The 19,325-nt window shown below is 46.3% G+C and overlaps 1 protein-coding gene across 18 annotated transcripts in view; it reads right to left on the reverse strand.

Annotated features, from left to right (window-relative positions):
• MBNL3 (muscleblind like splicing regulator 3) overlaps positions 1 to 19,325 on the reverse strand; it is a 92,357-nt gene that overhangs the window by 48,867 nt on the left and 24,165 nt on the right. For 11 of the 18 annotated variants that reach the window (XR_010440217.1, XR_010440216.1, XM_064712567.1 and 8 more), the window contains exon 2: positions 9,014 to 10,015. The exons of the other annotated variants lie outside the window; for them this stretch is intronic. Coding sequence is in view for 9 of the 11 variants with exons in the window: in XM_064712567.1 (XP_064568637.1) it covers positions 9,014 to 9,187 (174 nt within the window). In the remaining 2 variants the exon portion in view is untranslated. The remainder of the gene's footprint in view (positions 1 to 9,013; positions 10,016 to 19,325) is intronic. 18 annotated transcript variants of the gene reach the window in all.

Here is a 19,325-nt window from a genome sequence, read left to right on the forward strand (position 1 = left end):
GTGATACCACACCCATTCTGGAGCACTAGCTAAACTACTCCTGGTTCCCATTCCCAGAATTAAGCAGAATTTGCCTCACTTTTTAATGGGGATCTGTGCACCTACCTCAGCAAGGGTGGGGGCCAGCAGCACCCCGGCAGCAGTTATGCTGGACTGGGTGGTGGGTCTCTCTCTCTCTCTCTCTCCACTGTGCAGCCACACTAATAAACAAAGTAACTTGTTTTAAACATCCACATTCCACTGCTGCAAGAGGAAAACTTCCCAGAGCACAGGCTGCCACCTTCCAAACAAGGTCAGACACTGACCTCCTCCCCCACCGCCAATGACCTTATTAGCACTGATCATGGTTCTAATAATATCCCGCATTGTAAGCAGGCCATCTGCCGTAACATTTCACTACAAACTTGGGGAATTGCTTGATTTGAGTGTGCTCATGTCCCAGCAAGCCAATTGTGCTCTCTTAGGAATATACTTCTTCCTCACAGCTTTAAGCTAAACGCTGCAGAAAGGCAGCTCCAGGTCTCAGCTTTGCAGCTTGGAGCTGAAGCACACCGAGAACAGCCCCGAGCCATTCCCACGAGCTGGCTTCAGACAGAGGAGGCAAAAACACAGAGTTAGTGCTTAATAATCCCTGACTCCAGCATCCAGCTCCTCTGACAGTGGAGACATCAAGTAACCATGTCACTGCAATCCTAAACCCAGGCCAAACACTAACCAGACGTTCAGAGAGCCAGATGCAAAACCCAGGGCTCCCAAGAGATCAGCATTACTTTTGTGCCATGTACTTTCTGCTGTGTGGACAGCAGAAAGATTTTACTATCCCAACACATTAGCTACGGTTAAGCTGAATATTTTCACTGCCATTAGAGAACAGGGGGCTTTCCTAACAGGCAGGCAAGATTACAGAACTAAGCATGTTTGATAGCTATTCCTTTGGAAGGAGTCAGGGTTTGAAATGCTTACTCAGTTAGTGCACCTGTCTAAAACACCCAGAGTCTTGCTATTACAGCAGCTCTGCTACATTCAGCCTTCAAAGACATTTTTTGTACTGCTCCTGTGAGGTCAAAAAGTGCAATTAGGCACAGAGACCGACATTACAACACTTTGAAGCAGTTTGCATCATCACAAGGCTCTGAAAGGTGGTTTTCCAAATCCTTGGTCTTTCCTCTAATCAAAAGACTGTCATCAGACATGGCACGAGGACTGTAAGGGGTGAGGAAGGGGGTCAGTGCCTGGGTCCCTGCTGTTTTATGAACAGCAATAAAACAGTATTAATAAGCCAGAAGTAAAACTGTGCCTGTATGGGGCAACAATCACCCAAGGTCTTCAAAGCATTTACTTTAATACCAGCAAAACAGTATTTATAGGGGCAGAATTTCAAAGAGCTCAGCTCCTCACTTGGAAATCTAACCACTTATTGAAATGCTCTGTGGGAGATGTCAGGCGATGGGCTCTCCAAAAAGCCTGGCACATCTTGTTTATATTTGTTTTAAAGCTTCTAAACAGCTCAATTACATAAAAGCATGTTACTGCACCCTCCTTCAGAAGGGTGAACCAAGTGGCAGAAAGCTATTGTCAGCTAAGGGATTACATCAAACTGATGCTATGCCACCGAGGAAATCCGCCAACTCCAATGCTCGTTCAGTCACTCCCCTTGAAGGCATCTTTCACCACCTTCCCCTCAGCTCACTCTGCTGGCCTAATGCAATCAGGAGCAGGAGAAGTCCCTAGGTGGTTTCACAGCCAAGCATCCTCTTTGCCCCAGACTGTCCAGGCACAAGAGACCTGTAGGTTTGGGGCTCCTATTTCAATCCCAGCATTAGCTACTGCTACACATCAGGGCTGGAAGACGTCATGTTTGAACTTCTTCCCTAGAAGAATTTGGCAGTGCCACATTTTGCAACATGGCACCATTTGAGGTGCCAGAGCTCACTGTACACACACACACCCCCTTTTTGTGCTCCCTTGGCCAACTTCTGACTCACAGCAGGCAGAACCAGCCATTTGCTACCTGGGCCCAGGACCTCATCTCCCTCCTCCCTGTAGAGAGGAAGCCCCTGGGGCTCACAGAGCATCCCTCTGCATTGTGCTGGGTCACAGAAATGGAGCTTGTGCTTGCAGATCCCAGCAGGCTTGTCAAGACTGCAAACTCAAGGTGTGCATGCAGAGAAACTCCCAAAAGCCAAAGGTGGCAGAGCAAACAGCTCTCCCCCTTTATGGACTGGCTGAGGTGACCACTTCCCATGCTCAAAACTTGATGCAACAGCTCACTCCAGCACAAGGAGCTCTTTGCTGCCCACAGGAACTCTACAGCACTTAAAATCAGGCTTAAGTACTTTGCAGAACCAGAATCTTGGTCTGGAGGGCTTTGCCCTTCAAACAGGAAAGCAAGCCTCAGGAGCAGGAGGTGGCATGCCAGGGCCAGTGGAACACTGCAATATGCCCATAAAAGGTTTCAAAATGTATCTGCTTAAGCACACACAGAAGCTTAGAATGGTTTTAGAGTCAACATCCCAAAAGAATTCCTCTCCTGCTTTTTTAGGCAAGTGTGAGCAGCAGTCAGCACTTTACCATCATCTTCCCAACCAGAAAGCCAAGGTTACTCTTGGCTAATATTAATAATGTAAATGCTGCTGGCTTTACCCTTTGAGGATGGTGGTTTGCTCACACCACAGGGAGAAGAACAAGGCAACATGAGCTGCAGGCAGGAGCAAGGGCCCTGCACTGCCAGGGCTGGCTGGTGAGGAGAGGAGAGGCGAGGCTGGCAGCAAAACCCCACTGCTGAATTTGCTTGGCCCATCTCCCTGAAGAGGCTGGCCTCCAAATTGTGGTCTCAGGACCAGTTTGTGGGCACAGCTCTGCTTTCCAACATGTACAAGGGGAAAACCACTCTGAGGCCCAAGGAAAAGCTGCAATCAATGAATCAGCTGCAAGAAGATGGACAAGGATGGTGTTCCTGTCCTTGCCCCTTGCACTGGGAGAGCTTCCCAACTTACCAGCCTGTGCCTACACCTCTGCCAGCCTCTTGAACCTGTCCCAGAAACACCACATGAGACTGGCACTCACACACAGCCAACAGCAAAGGCATCTGCTCACGTGTGGGCAAGCCCTCAGGAGAAATGTGGGGTCAGGAGGTCTGGGGCACAGATGGTGCTGTCCACCTACTGCACAGCAAATACCCAATCACCAAATATCCACCCTCTGCAGGAATATGAGCAATGAGATGAGAGCATCCCTCCAGGGTAGCACCAGACCTAGACTGTGCACCAGGAAACCTACAGGTATCTCACCTTCCTTGCCATGTTACCATGGACAACACCAAGTTTCACAAAGCACATGTCCTTGTAAATGTAAAGGCCAAGGTAGTGTTCCCTGCTGAGGCTGCTCAGACACAGAAAGACCTGGCAGGGACAAGGACATGGCCAACCTCTTCACTCTCCAGAACACACCTCAAAGATCACCTCCTTGCTTTAGAGCACAGACAAGAATTCCTGTCAAGGACTCTGCCTTACACCTTTGCAAATGGCTGGCAATGAATAAGACCTCCCTGTCCATTGCAGTCCTTGCAGCACAGTCACAGGTAACACCAGCCTGCTCCAGTTACACGAGTCCATCACCCAGCAGCTCTGCAGAGAGCAGGACCACGAGAATTCCAGCTGCTGGATTTTGTATTCAGTGCCTAAGGCTCTCTGTCCTCCTCCTAACCCTGCCACAGTGGCAGCAACCACTGCTGCAACAGAGAAGCAAGGGGACAGCTCAGAGCAGCAACCTTCTAAACCATGACTGCAAAACCCACCAGAGGAGGCATTGGATAACACTAAACAAATCAAACATGCTGTGCACAGACATCTGTCCCACAGAAAGATCAGCTAGGCAGATTAAAGGAAGAAGGTGTATCCTTTCCCTGGAAAGCTGAACACACCTAGGGAGGTCACACATCATCCTCACATAACCAGCCTTAACCCCACAGAGAGAATCTGCAGTGCAGACAGTGGGGCAGGCCTGGGAGATGCTCAGCACAGGCAGAGCCAGGTGAGCTTCTCCATCAGTGCTCTCCATGCCAGAGATGTGCCAAAAACCTCTGAAGACACTAGAGAGAGTACAGACAGCAAGTGTGCCAGTAAAACTCAACTGTGAAAACGTGGAGCTTGTTGTAATCTATAAATGAGAAGGGATCAGGCCTAAATTATTTTTCCCCCACAAGGTCTCCTATTTTCCTTGAAATACCAATTTACTTCAGAGAGAAATACAAAGAAAATATAAAAAATTAACAGAAAAAGACAGAAATACAGTGTTAACAGTTTTTATACATAAAATTGAGTCTAAATACATTTTCCCCCACTTTAAGTTGTTTGATTTAAACAGTAGTTTTAAAAAGCACTGATGGCATGCCATAAGACACATCAGCATCCAGACTGGACAGAAAGCTGCTGCAAATCTGCTGTTGCCACACAGGTAAGTGGCTTAATGACCAAGTAAAAGTGGATGTTTGTCACACAGGTGACTTGGCTCAACACTGTTCCTGTGGAATATTTACATCTCCATTACACTGAGCTGAGACATGGAGTCGGAATGTCTCCAAAATTATCACTATGGCTTTGTTTGCTTTCTTCTTCCTCTCTAAAAGTGTAACCATATGCTAAGTTTAGTGGGTGTTTTTAGTTGTTTCTTAATTTGGAGTTTATTTAAATTTAAAAAAAAAATAGATTTGATTGCCACCAGTAAGTCAGAAATAATTCTAGTCAAGTCAGCATAAACCAGGTACAAATTAGCATGAAAACTGTGAGGAACAGCCTCAGGTACATCACTTTCAAGATCATATAGTACATCCATTGCCCAAGCAGTGTGAACTTTTCAGATTGCCTTGGGATTTTGAATATTATTACCAGAGAATAACACTTCCTTTAGAAAATAGACAATTTAGACAAAACTACTTTTACCTTCTTTTTGCGTCTGTTCAGAGAAAACTTTTCACCTTTATTTACAGAGTACTGCTTTGAAACATGCAATAGTTTAACAGTGTTTTTCACATTACACCTCCCAAAGTCAAAATTCATATTACTCAAATTTTTCACCCCACTATTTTCCATCTCAAAACGCTCCCTGAAGCTTCAATTCACATTAAAATTCACAAAGAAAATTCAAAGACCCCTAAACAGCAAAAAGCGCCAGCCCACACCTCACAAAGCTGCATTTGTAAATTTTTTTTAAACCTCAAGTCCTCAGTGCAGATACCCAAACTGTAAGCAGTATAAATCAAAGCCTCTGTGAACACCTGATGTGCATTATCTACACATTTTTATATAACATGTCACCATCTCCTAATGCCCCATCTCTCAGCTCTCTGCTCCATTAGTGACCAAAGATGATGATTTTTTTTTCCTTCCTGATAACACCAGAAACTGAAAACACAACCAATGACTTGCTGGCCAGGAACTAAGAGTCAGACAAGCTCATATCCTGCCCTCCTGATCCAGCCTGAATAGCAAAGTTAATGACTTGATGAGCAGCCCACCAAAGTGCCAAAACAAACCTTTGTAGGAATTGCCATGAGCCAGCAAAGCATGTCCCAGTCCTTACAAAAAGCACTGCCTCTGCATGGCCAGTGCACACTGAGCCTGGAGAGAGGCAATGAACAAACCCAGAGGCCACCCCAGTTCACAGGGATGACATGACATTCCTCTCCTTTGCTCACAACATTTCTGAGGTGCCACAGGACCTGCCCAGGAGGTACCAGAGAGCACTGGGCACTGACCAGCAGCCCCGTGGTCCCTTCTGGAAGCAGGGTGGCCCAGCAGAGCCAGCTCTTGGGCCTCTGGATTGCCCTGCAATCAAGCAGTGCAGACTCTCCTGCCATTCACACAAATTAATTCAGAGAACACTGCTTCCAGAATAACAAGGAGGGGTGCATGAGTAGAGTGAGAGCTCTCTTGGCATCTGATTCAAATAGCAGCTTCTTGCAAGGAACTATTTTTAAGTTTTGTATCAATCTGCTTGAGAAAGGTTCCTTCTGCTGCCTACAAATGTGCAAACTCCCCCTTCGAAGAAATACAGCTCAGGACAGCAAGATCCAGCCTAGCACTCTCAACCTAATCAAGATCAGGTATTTCACAACCAAAGCATTGCACAACACACAACGTTCCTGCAGAGCATGTTCTGGTGACCCCCACCTGAGCATCAGTGAGGGCCCCCATTCATTCAATGAGTCCTTTGTGTTCTTCACAAGATTACAGGTAGCACACAGTTAGTTACCCGTGAAACAACCCACACTGAGGCACTCTGACTGCTTCTGGAAGCATCACTGCTTTTTCCACTGCATCAGGCATGGAAGTGCTATAGGAGATTAAGGAAAAAGAGGGAAAAGGGCAATTCAGTAAGCTCTGGATGCTACACATGACCTGACCAGTGAGGTGAAACCATTGTTTGCTGGGTTATCAGAAGTTCCTGTATGAAGGCATTGTTCAAGCTTAAGAGGTCTGTGAGAGAAAAAAAACAAGCAGCAGCAGCACACAATGGATGCAGATAAGCAACGTCTGAACAAAGCCCTGGGCGGCTGCAAGACAAGGGGAAAACTTATTAGCCACAAGCATCCTATATCCTGCCTCCCATAAAGCAACGCAGATGTTCTGCTAATGCAGGGTGAGAAAAGACAAGAGAGCACTAAGCAGCCATTGAGCCCTCCACGGGAGAGAGGGTCGGTGTTCCACAGCTGTTGGGCACAAAAACATCCTCAGGATGGGCGCAAAAAACCTCTTAAGGGTGCCACACTCATAGCCCTGAGCCCCTCAAGATCACTGCAAACAGTGCTTTGCAAGCCCAGCTCTGGCCCAGGAACAGAATGAATATTGTTTGAGGGTTTGGTCCCCAGGGGAGTTATTTCCACTGGAAATGCATGGCCTTAGACATGCCCACACTCAGGCTGCAGCATGGGGACCACAGCCCTCCATGGCACAGGGAAACAGGGAGCTGCTGGATCCATGGGGCTGAAGGAAGTGCTCCAAGACCCTCTGTCTTGTCTGCAAAGAGGGGTGCAGAAACAGCCCCATCACCTTTTGTACATTTGGACCTTTCCTCAAGTACTTCCCAAAGACAGAGTTATCAGCCCTCCAGGAGGCTTTCCTAAGTCCAAAAAACCTGTTCTCTAGAAAATTCAGGTCACTTAACCAGCACATATTGGGCATTGCTACTGTGTCATGAGGAAACTGCAACTAGAACGTCATTTACCAGCCAGTTACACAGGAAGCACTCTGAGCTGTAGGAGATCACACCCTACTCCTTCCCCTGGGTTTTTTGTTGTTTTTTTCTCAACATGGGGTTCCCCATCCCATCCCCACTGCTGAGGTGGGAGAAGTGTTTGCTCATTCCAGTGGGTGGGATTTGAACCCATGAACTTGGTCCTGCACATGGTCCCAGCCCCAGCTGTGCACAGCTGGGTGTGCTGAGGAACTGCACTGCCAACAGCACCCATGGGCAAGTGTCACACACGGGGTGACAGCACAGCTCAGAGCCCAGCCAAGCTGGGTGGCTGCACAGGGACACCTCCTCAGGATGCTGCAAGCACCAGCAAGGGGCACAAAACTACAATCCACAGCCCTTCTTTCCATTCACAAATATACACTATAAAATATGAACATATTAATCTCCTCATTACAAGTATCTGCACTGCCACTGGCTACAATTCCAAAGTTTCAATGGCATAAAGAACAAGATTTTTTCCCCTTCAATAAAAAAATATTTGTCTCTCGCTGTCAGCAAACCAGCAATGTAAATGAACATTTGAAAGTCACTGTATAAGTAAAGAGTTATTTCACATAATCAGATTAAAAAGAGAAAACCAAATGCAAACAGAAAACTTGAGCTTCTTGGAAAAAGAGAACAGAAATGAAAACATGAAGAAGCCACTAACAGGAACAAAATGGATAAACCAGTGTTAGTCCAGATCCAGTCCTGGTCTGAACCTCTGCATATATAACTCTACCAGTTCTGTTACTCATTATGCTCATAAAAATAAACACAAATCTTTTCAAGCAATAGTTGAAATTCAAGAGAAAACTTATAAGATTATAAAATTTTCCAGACTCTTTCTAGAAATTTTAACAGGTTGATTACTTTGGTCAAAACATTAAACACAATGTCAAGAATTCTCATCTGCTATCAGTTATCCATATGGTCTCAGAGTAAAAAATACTTTTGAGGAGTCATACATTTGGAAAAAAGAAAAAAAGTGGATCTTCCTTTCCCAAGAACCATGGTGAAGTGAGGCCAGAAAGAGATGCCCACATCCCCCTCCTGAAGCTCCTCCACTCCTCTCCCTGACTCACAGTCCAGCTCTTTGGTAGTTTTGAAAGTCATCCCTGGAACTCCAGCAGGGACAAGCCACCAAGAGCTATTTACTGCCTCCAAATTTGACTCTGCAAGGATAAGCACCAACCTCAAGGCTCAGCCATAGCTCCAACAGGCCTGGCAGAGCCACTGTGTTAGTGTGCCCAAAGCAGAAAGCACTTCCCCAATGACCATTTCTGGAAATGTTGTTGTCCAAATATTTTGGCTGGTCCTCATCTACAGGATAACCTTAAAGTGCATTTGCAACTGTCTCCAGGAAATACATGTAAAGCTGATTCATTATCTTAAAATGCTGCTTTCATTTTTGCTCATTAAAAACACATTTCAGATCCCTGCACCAAATGCACAGCTGACGTGATCCAGACACTCAAAACTGGATTTCAGTTCTCTCTACTTGTCTTATTTCATTTGCTGCCCACAACCTGTGCTCTGTTTCAGAGACAGCTATATCAGACCTGAGCTACCACTGAAAAATGCCCTGATAAAATCCTCTCTCCCTGCAATTCCTGGCACCCCGAGTCAGACTCCGCCTAAATTTGAGGAGCAGCATCCTCCCTGCAGACACAGAGCAGCAAACAGCTGTTCTGCACATCCCACACCCCTGCCTGAGCCACTGGGAAGGGAAAGAAAAACAAGGCAGCTTAGGCAATGCACGCGTTCCAGTCCTCACCTTTAGGGAGTCAAAGCAGGCAATAACTCGACCATTTTCCACATGGCAACTCCGTGACGGATGGGCGAACTTGCACTCTGCATCAGACCGAGAACAAGTCCCTCTCTGAAACTCTCGACACACTTCTAACGTCAGCCATTTTGTATCACGAACCAGGGACACGTTTACAGCCATATTAAAAAACAAAAATTAAAATGCAAGCAATCGCACCCTTCCTCAGGGTAATGTTTACTGCTGATCTTCTTTTTTCTTCTTTTTTTTTTAAAAAAAGGGTAAAAAAGTGAATTCAAGTTAAACGTGAAGAAATAACTAACTTGTTGCTTTGGTAAAACTCCTATTCATCAGCACTTAGGTTTTCATTTAAGTCAAATCGTGTTTCTTTAAACAAGAATTAAACATAAAGCCAATCATAAAATAGAAATCTTATCAGAACAACTGAAAATCAAATTAGAGGCCAGCTCCTAAAAGTGCAATTGTAGAAGTTAAAATACAAGTGTTATATTTTGTGCCACTGCCAAAGTTACTTGCAAATAACTGGCAGACTTTCAAAAGAATTCTGTGCTCTCCAGTTAATGGTTTCAATTATTCTTGCAAAAAGCATATGCTGCTGGCAGCACTTCAGTTTGTGGAATGGTCTCGGTCCTTGGGGAGAAAACTTCGGGTTTGTATTTTTTTTTCCTTCTATTTCTTGCTTCTAAAAATTATGGTTCACGAGCATCAAAACAGGCAAAAGGATGTCTGATTTTTTTTTCCTCTTTCTTTTCTTTTAAATATTTGCTACATAGTCGGGGTAAGGAAAAAAATAAAATGGCTGAGCAAACTGCGTGTAAATGGGGAGCAAAAAAAAAAAAAAAAAAAAGGGCAAGGCTGGAGGAGCCGCCGTCAGGGCACGGACTGCAAGCAACGCCGAATTAAACAGAGAGGGGGGCGAGGGGCAGAGAGAGGCAGCCCTAGACAGAAATCCAAGCAGCGGTGGCTTCAGGAAAGGCACTTTTCAGCAACCTGCAGGAAAAAGAGAAATAGAATCAGCCAGGAGCCTGCGGCCCCGCTCGGGCGGGCGGGCGCGGGGCGGCGCCGGCGGCCATTGCGGGCACGGGGGCACTGCCCGCGCCGCGCTGCGCATGGGAGGCGGCGCCGGCCAATGGCGCTCGCCGTTACAGCAGCACTCGCGGGCAGCCGACCAATAGCAGAGCTCGTTTCATAGCGCCACGGTGGGCGCCGCAGCCTCGGGACCCTCAGGGCCAGCCCCGACTCCACAGCGGCGGGGGCTGCGCCCCACGAGCCCTCCCGGACTGCCGGGGAATACACTGCTCTACAGTATTATTTTTAAATTAACATTAACTAGCCCACTCCTTTTCTGTAGGAAACGTTGAGGCAGCAAGAGCAGCCGGTGGCTGTGTTACATGCCGGGCTCCTGCTCAACCCTTCCAAGGTATTCCATCAAACCATGCCCAGCGCGGGGCTGCTCCTGCGATGGCTCTGGAGACAAACGGCTGGCTCGCAGCCGCTCCTCCATGGATTCAGAGCTACAAAACTAAGAGCAAACCCGACGGGGAAACCTAAGCCACACACACACACACACGGAAAAAATTAACTCATTGCTCACAGCTGTAGTTTTCCACCAGACCAAAGGCAACTCGAATTACTCTGACTCCAGCAACTCGTGTTATACAACAAACAACTTTCAATGCATTCCAGTTGAAGGCTTCCTTGGCATCCACTAAAATGTTAAGCTGTCTCTAGAGTCTCCCATTCTAATATTAGCTGTACCATTGCCGCCTGATAGGATTGGGCTGTTTCCAAGTTCCCAAAATCCAGCCCTTTATCTTCCTAAAGTACGAGCGTCCACTTTTGCAACATTTGACAGGCGCGGGATGTTGCCTGTGTGACTGCTATTAAGATTTCAAGCTTTCGTAGGAGAAGAGCCTTCAAGTACAAAAAAAGGAAGCTTAAATTCCTCTTTCATTATTGGTGTGTTATTGCAATTACACTGATCAGTAACTGAAACCTACTGGAGCTGGAAACAATGGAAACAATGCTACCAAGGAAGAAGTGTGGGAAGAGGCTGTCATCAGCAGCAGGGGGTGGGGCACAGAGGCTGTTTGATTCACAGATCGAATTATTTCAATTTAGAAAAAACAACACTCGTTAAACCTACACTGCAAGTACTTTCTAGGCTTAATTAGACTCAAGTTGATAACAAAACCTGCCCAGATCCCTGCAAGCCAGCTTGAGGCATCATCACAAAGCTTGGTCTGACCCATGCTTCTGGAAGGACCTTTGCATTTTTGCACATCAGGTGGGGAACAGAGACTGCAAACATTATATTTGTTAAGTGTGTTTTAAACTTCAAAGAGAAGGAAAAAAGGCACACCTAACCATGCTCGTGTCTTTTGGGTTTTGTAAAGAAGAGCTGCTCTAAATCAATTCCAATTTTGCAAACAGGACAAATTTATACAGGAATCCCATTCACTGATATGGGCTCCCTGTTCATATGAGCTCAGAAAGCAAAAGAAAGGAAAAGATGGGCAGAAACCTTCTGCAGGGAGCTAAGGACTAGCTGGGTGCAGCTCTTAAGAACGAGCTAGAACAGGTCAGATATGGGTGGGGATTAGAAAGAATGCACTCTCAGAAGTTCTTCTGAGAAGACTGAAATACAACCATCTTGTGGATTAAGTGCCTATTCCACAGCTTCAGACTCCCAAGGGAAGTGAGGGTCTCTTAATGCTGGGGATGGAATATGATGGGTCTGACTTAACACACAGTTACACCGAACACCAAGATGTCCAAACAGTGTAGTAACATTTCAGTGTAGTAACATTCGCCTTCCCAGCCCCTGAACCTCAGGAAATCCCAGTGTAACAAACCAAATGTTGATCTTGCCCTCAAGCCATGCAGCTCAGGATCACACACTGCCCACAGGTACACGGCTGCACTAAACTGCTCAGTCCTCAAAATGAAGGGCATCATGTTAATGAAAGCTAAATGAAATTAATTCTACAAAACATTAAACTACAAATATCAAAACATTCAGACACATGTAACATGGTGGATATTTTTCTTTACAACTCCTGAAGGAAGAAACAAACCAACTGATGGAAATCGCCCCTGCACCACACCCTGCAGAAGGGCACACTCATCTGTGCAACATTCAAGAGACGAGAAATTTTCTGTGCCGTGGAAACAACCCCACCTCCCTGCAGAAGGATTGACTCATCTCAGACCCTGGCACTAGAGCTCCTGTACTGGAGGGATCCAAATTAATGAATATATTTTTCATACCGCAATTCTGCAGCCTGCAAGGCACCTGGCAGAGTGCTGCAGCAGCACACACTGCCCCATCACTTGTTTGCTGGGCACACAGGAGAGCAGTAAAGCACATGCTTAACTCTGAGCATGCCAACAGTCTTTCTGGAAAGAAAATCTGAAGCATGTACTTAAGTGCTTTGCTGAATCAGGGCCTAAATAAATGAGTCTGCTTCACAGGTTTATCAGGACTGGGAGGGCAGCAAGCACAGGCAGCAGTCATCGTGCTTCGGCTTACATGACCACAGCCCAGAGGAGCACGAGTTAGGCTTTTCTGCAAGTCAACAAATACAGTTCTGTCAGTGTTTGGACTGCTGCAAATCCCTCTCCGTGTGGTCACGGGGAAGGCTGGAAACGCGTGCATGCAGGGCTGACATCACAGCGAGCGCTGCACTCTGCTGCAGCGAGGCTCCCACGCACAGCCCAAGGACAGCACACCTCACCAGGAACCTGCCACTGACAGCACACAGCTCCAGCTCTCCAGGTTCCAACTCCTGGCAGCAAACAACTGTTCTCACCAGAAGGCACCCTTACAATTCCCTTGTATTACACTTTTTGGGGGATGGAGGGTGTGGGGTGGCTGGCATTTTATTCCCTTTGTTCTCCTGTACATTTCAAATAAGAGGAATTTAAAAAAAAAGCACGCATGCCAAAACTAACATACAACCTACAAGGATTAAAAAGTAGCTCCAGAAATCAGGGGCTTCGTTAGTGTGCAGGAAATACAACAAAGAGTAGGTGCTGCCTTTTGAACCCTTCCCAGCAAGCCAGATCTGTCTGGCAGGGCTCAGCTCCTCCACTACCAGATGAGCCAATCTCATTTCAACGGCATCCGCATCAAAGCTGGAGAAAGCAGCAGAGCAGAGAGAAAAGCCTGTGGCCTTTATCCCTGTAAAGAAACTACAATATCCCTGAAGCCTCTGCTCCAGGGCCACTTGCTGGGCCAGGCTCTAATTGCCTGAGCTGCAGGAGGATGGGGCTTGCTCCAGATGTCAGCCCCAGCCTTACAGACACCAAAGGGCAGGGGAACAAGGGCAGTCTGAGGAGCAAAGGTCACAGCAGGGCTCGCCTCTGGCGGGACTAAGATGCCCTGAGTGCTTGAGGTAACACGAGGACGAGCGTATTGCACTTGACACTTGAATTCCTCCTGCTTGCCACGAAACTGATCCCCTTCCACTGACAGCCCCCATGGATGTCAACTTGTGAGGACACTTCCTGACAGTCGAGTTCAGAAATGGTAATTTATGTGACAGGACAGATTCCAGCAGCTCCCAAGTGTAAATGATGCTATTTAAAAGAGATTTTTTTTCTTCTTTTTTCTCCTTTTTTTTTAAAGAAAAAATGACTCAGTAGAAGTGCCAAGGTGGGTTCCTCATTTACTGTTTTTCAAGGATTTCTGGGTCACAACTGCTCAATTGGGAAACAGAAGTGCTGTTGCCCTAACTCACAGTCCAGTGAGTAAGAACAGCAGCTATTCCCCTTGGCTGAAGAGGAATTGGGATACTGCAGACACACTGGAGTTTTTCCAAGGTAAGTTCCAGCTGTGCCTGTTTTTTATCATATGCAATGCTGTCCATGCTCCTCTTCCACTCAAACCACCAGCAGATGACCATGGAACTGAGGACTGGCTCTCCTGAGTCCAAGCTCAGCCCTACATTGCTAGGCTGCAGTGTGCTTTACCTGGTTTTGCAAGTTATGGTGAATGAAAATTCAGACCCATCATGGATGGATGAATGGGTGGATGGATGCCCTTGGGGCACAGCAATAGAGAAATTGTGCTTGCAACATCAAGATGTCCAATTTTATGCCAATTCCACTAAAACTAAATATGACTATTAATGTTCACTGAGTGTCTAGAAACCGTCAGAGCCCAAAAAATACTTTAGTCTATGGGTTTTCCTCAAAGCACTAAATTCAGCTGGCAGTACAAATGCCCCACTCACTCATCAGTCCTTGCACCTTTGAGATAATTCTGTAACTTGGGCTTTTTATTGCACCTTAATGAGTATGGAAGAGCTTGGTGTGCCTACCACCACATCCTTGGTAAGCCAGAACAGGGAACTCCTCACCCAAACAGCAGTGAGATGTTTCCATTATCAAACAATCCTCCAAATAAACACAGTGTTCTTGGAAACACTGCAAGGCAAAGAGAAATGGGAGCAATGAAAATAGCACACTGAACTGTTTTGTTCTGAAAGAGAAAGAAAACTCTGTGGAGAATACCACCACCCATCCAACAGCCTTGCTTTCTCTTCCACTTTCATAGCAAGTAGTAAAAAACACATGAAACTATATCCTTGCTTATCAAAGGAACCAAAAAGTTATAGTCAAAGGCAAGGTTTTACTGAAAACTGTTCTAGTGTTACATTTATTGGCAGTGATGCATGAGTTAAGATAGTGCACACTTCCAAGTTAGTGAGGAGGTGAAACAAAAAACTTGAAAAATCTTCATCTACGGTCTACCAAGCCAGGAACACAGTGACATTAGCTGAGTTGGCTGACATCAGAGAGGTTCATTTTGGGCCTCAGAAAAGCCCATGACAAGGTAGGTGCTATCACCATTGGATCACAAGGCTTTACTTAGGACTGATGCAGAAGTGCAGCTTCATGATAGCCAAAGAAACCACAAAAATAACCCCCATGAAGTCCAGGCATGGATCCTCCATTGCTGAAGCACCAATCGCAGTGCTCTTTCCCTAGCTCACAAAGCACAGCAGTGCTCAGATGCCCACAGACACGGCTCCTCTGCAGGTGGAACAGTGACAGTTTGCACACAGCGGGGCTGAGCGCTGGCACTGCAGCCATCCCAGCAATGGCAGCTTCTCAGGGCTCCTCAGCGCTTGTGCCCTTAATGGGCTGCAGTGGCAGGACCAAAGAAGGTCAATTTATTTTCTGTCACCTGCAAGAGGTATTTTTGCTTTCAAATTAGAAAATAATCTTCTATTTTTTGCTCTTGCCCTCATACTTTAAAACAAACACTTTGGGGACACAGCAGACACTTTGAATATTTCCTTTGTGAACATTCTGTACCTGGACACTTTCTCCCTCAGGGAACAGTTTACTTAATTTAAGGTAGACCTTTACAGCTAAAAGAAAATAAACCTCCTTTTGTTCTTCTACCAGTTACTAAGAAAAAGAGCAAGTTTCCTCTACCATGGGCATGCATGAAAAGTTTCTGTTCAAGGTCTAATCACAGATGTTGGGGGCCGTGAATCACCAGGGGTCACAACGCGTGCCAAAAAGTCAACTCAGCTCCAAGTGCCGTCTGTTCAGAACAGGATGGCAGAACCCAGACAGAAATAATAAACCCACACAAGCAAAACAACCCCCAATGCTGCTGCAATGGAAAAGACTCATTTTCAGGACATAAACTCACTACAGAAGTGACAGGGAGGATGTTTGGGCATGCAGGTACCACACAACCCTGTGCTGAAGGAACCACTAACACTTGTCCTCCTTCCCTCACACTCATTCTGCTGGCTTAGGGCAGCAGTGGCCTTGGGAAAATGGATCATGCATCACTAGCTTCTGTGTGCTTCCCACTGCTCTTAGCTGCCCTGACACAACCCCAGCATTCTCTTACATGCTGAGGTGGGCAACTGAAAAAAAACAAAGAGGGGAGGAAAGGAAAATATGCAAAATAAAGTAGCATGAGGGAAGGAAGTCCTTCATTGCAGAGAAAAAGAATGTACAAATGCAGGGAACTTTATCCTACCTTGTGTACATGCAATTCTCCACACTTACACCCTGAAGCAAACAATCACAGGAAAAATTAATGCTGAGTTTAAGGAAGTATGGAAAAAATCCCTTTGTTTTTGAAATCTGCCATTCTTCAATGTGCGCTATGGTGCTCCTATTCCCTCAGCCACCTGAAATCTGTGGTCTGTTTTCCTTCTTCCTGAACCCTCAGCTGTTCTTGTCCACCAGAGTTCAGGGAACTCCTCTCCCCTTCACTCCTACAGGATTAGTTCCAAAATGCTTCCACAGGCAAATGGCTGGGAGTTATTTCTCACTATCTGCTGGGGATTTCTAAGCCAAAAACGCACTACAAAAACATTGCAGTTTAAGGAGCTTTTTTGTTTATTTGTTTGTCTTTGAATAAAGTCACAGAAGCTGCTGTGCTGGACCCACACACGTGCCTTGGCAGAACAAATACCTTTCCATAGGGTGTTCCAGGGCAGCATGCACTGCGGGGCTTCAAAGGGAACTTCCCCCTCTTTCACTAAATAGATTTGTTGTTAGAATAACCACACGTGCACAGTTCTGTTCTTCTGGGCTTTTGATTTTCTGCCATCAGCTTATTTGGAGCCAGTTAGAGGTCAAGACCCCTTTCATACTCCAGCTCTCTACCAGCACTGATAGTGGCCCACTGACATCCCACCCTGTGGGATCTGGGGGATGCTCTGCTGATCACAGGCAGCCTAGTGGGAGTTTTGCTTGACTAAAGCCATCACCAGTAAGACACACATGGAGAAGGATGCTCCCTTTTATTAGGACCTGCCTGGCAAATCCCTTCTGGCCTCCTACATGAGGGAAGTTCCCAGTGCAGAGGGCCAGGGACCCGCCTTACAGCGGGTGGCTGACCCGAAAGGAGCATTTCCTCTGCAGTGCAGAAGCAGCTACTGCACTTGCTGTGAGACAGTGCTAAAATCCTCTCCAGTGCCAGCACCGCTTGGGAGGGGTTAGGACCACAATTACACCAGCTGCAAACACAAAAGAAAAGGGAAAAAAAAATTGTTGGCAGGGATCTCTGGAGGTCAGCTAATCCAAACCCCGTCTCAAAGCACAGCCAGCTTCAGAGGTGGATGCTTCCATATCCAAGCACAAAGAGAGCTGTCTCACACAAAGAGAGCTCAATTGAGTCAAACAAATTTGCAGAGGAGACAGGAAAGGCCAAGGCTCATTAAGGCTTGTTCCCCACCACGTAATCGTAAGAAATAGGATCAAGCAGATGTATCCCACAATCTATCTGATTATCCTACTCAGTGTTCAAGAAACCCCCAAGGTCCTTGCCAATCAGGTAAGTGTCTGCGTGTGTTTGGGACAGCTGAGGGGAGGGAATGCTTTTACCCAACTGCCCTTCCCAGGATTCTGCTGACAGGAACGACCTACAGGTATCTCCTAAGCTCCAAGCATGATCCTAGCCCTCAAGACAGGCAATATAGTCTGTCAAGCAGGAGAAGAACAGAAACAGGAGCCCAGCTCAGCCATTTACTGTGCTGCAGAGGCAGCCTGGCACTTTCAGGAGATGTGTTCTATACACAGAGGAGACCAACCCAGGTTTGGTGCTTCATAGGTACCTCTGCCCAGGCCCACATACTTGTGCCTGGAAAATTCCCACTCCAGACTTCTCAATCACAAAGACTTCTGCTCAAAGAGACAAGTTTTTCTCCAAGGAAAAGGTACTTTCCCTGCAGGTCCCATATATATCTTCTATAAGTACATATATGCTCCTACAAACACTACAGCTGAAGGCACTTCAGTGTTAACTGCCCTACCTGGTCACCACAGGCCTGCAGAAAGAGGAGACAGCATTTGGACTGTGGTTTGAATTCTTTCTCAGCTGGAAGAATTCAGAGAAAACAAAAAAAGTTTTTCTTTTAACATTCTTTGTACTGAGCGCTTGGATAAGCCATAAGTAAGTTGGCAGCAAACCAGTTTGGTACAAACACAGCACACCAGAACACAATGCAGTCATCACAAAGCCACTGCTCTGGGCCAGACAGTAATTTTCCCCTTTGCACAGGGCAGGGCTCCAAAGTCTTTGTGCTCCTACATTCGAGTCCATCTGAGTTACATGATGTGTTAAAAATGAGACTTATGCACAATAGGGAAAACACCTATCATTTATGGGCTACATGGAAAGGAATACATGAGCACAAAGGTACTCAAAACATTTCTCAAACAATTCAGGACTTGAGAAAGTAAAGCCTTGACTTATTTCTCAACTCAGACCTCTAACAGCATCCTCAGGTTGCAAATCAAATATGCAATGACAGAAGGAGACTGAAAGGCTGGTAACAAAAGCATCCAATGTATTTACAATATTTTCTTTCAGAATTAAAATAAAGAAGTTATAACATGTAGAAAAGCAGGAAAACCAAACACAGTGGCAATTGAGAGCATATTTTCCACTTCCACATACCAGTGAAAATCCAGACCAGCCTAGTCCTGAACCCCAAAGGCATTATCATTGCACAGGTAGTCATCATTTTGACAGGAAAGATGCTCTACTGGGACCCTGAAAACAGGGGCTCAAACACTGCTGCAGCCACAGGTGCCACAAGTGACAAGTCACTTAATCCCTCTGCAAAGGGGGGTTGTTACTTCCCCATCTCTCAGTGATGTCTGGCAGATAAAACACAGGAACTGCAATCAGGCATTAAGAAACTCCTGTGGTAAAGGCTGCACAAGCAGCAGATGAACAGATCTGTTTCAGACCCCACAGCCATTACAGAATGAAGCAGGATAGAGGAGAGAGAGCAGAAAGCATGCACATGCACAGAGATCTGCCCCATTAATCCAGCAGGCTGCAACAGGATGAAAGGCACGTCCAACAATTCCAATCCTGCTTGCGCAGCAGCAAACACCCTCCCAGTGTGCAAGGGAGGCACTGCTGTCATACTTACAGGGCAGCAGCCAAACCAAAAGGCACCTCAAGGTCTAAGGGCTAGTTCTGGCACCATACTTTGGCACCAAGCACCACCCACTCTACTCTCTGTCCACTGCCCCGGTGGGAAACAGGGCTTAGGGGTGCAGGCAGAGAGAAGCCAGCACAGCTAAGCCCTAAAAAAGGCAAGAGGAAGTCAAAATCACCCTTGAGGCACTTCCCAAGCCATTCAGAGTTAGTGTGTTGGCCTCTCCTCCTTCCATGCACCCCAAAATCTGTTATTCATTACTCTTCATCTCACTGCCAGGTGGATGAATCAACTTTTCAGGGACTGAATATCCTCTGTTTTCCCTTACATGCCTGAGTCATTGACACCAACTGAAATCCTCAGATCTT

The sequence above is a fragment of the Zonotrichia leucophrys genome, chromosome 4A (genome assembly GCF_028769735.1).
Source record: "Zonotrichia leucophrys gambelii isolate GWCS_2022_RI chromosome 4A, RI_Zleu_2.0, whole genome shotgun sequence".
Lineage (NCBI taxonomy): Eukaryota > Metazoa > Chordata > Aves > Passeriformes > Passerellidae > Zonotrichia > Zonotrichia leucophrys.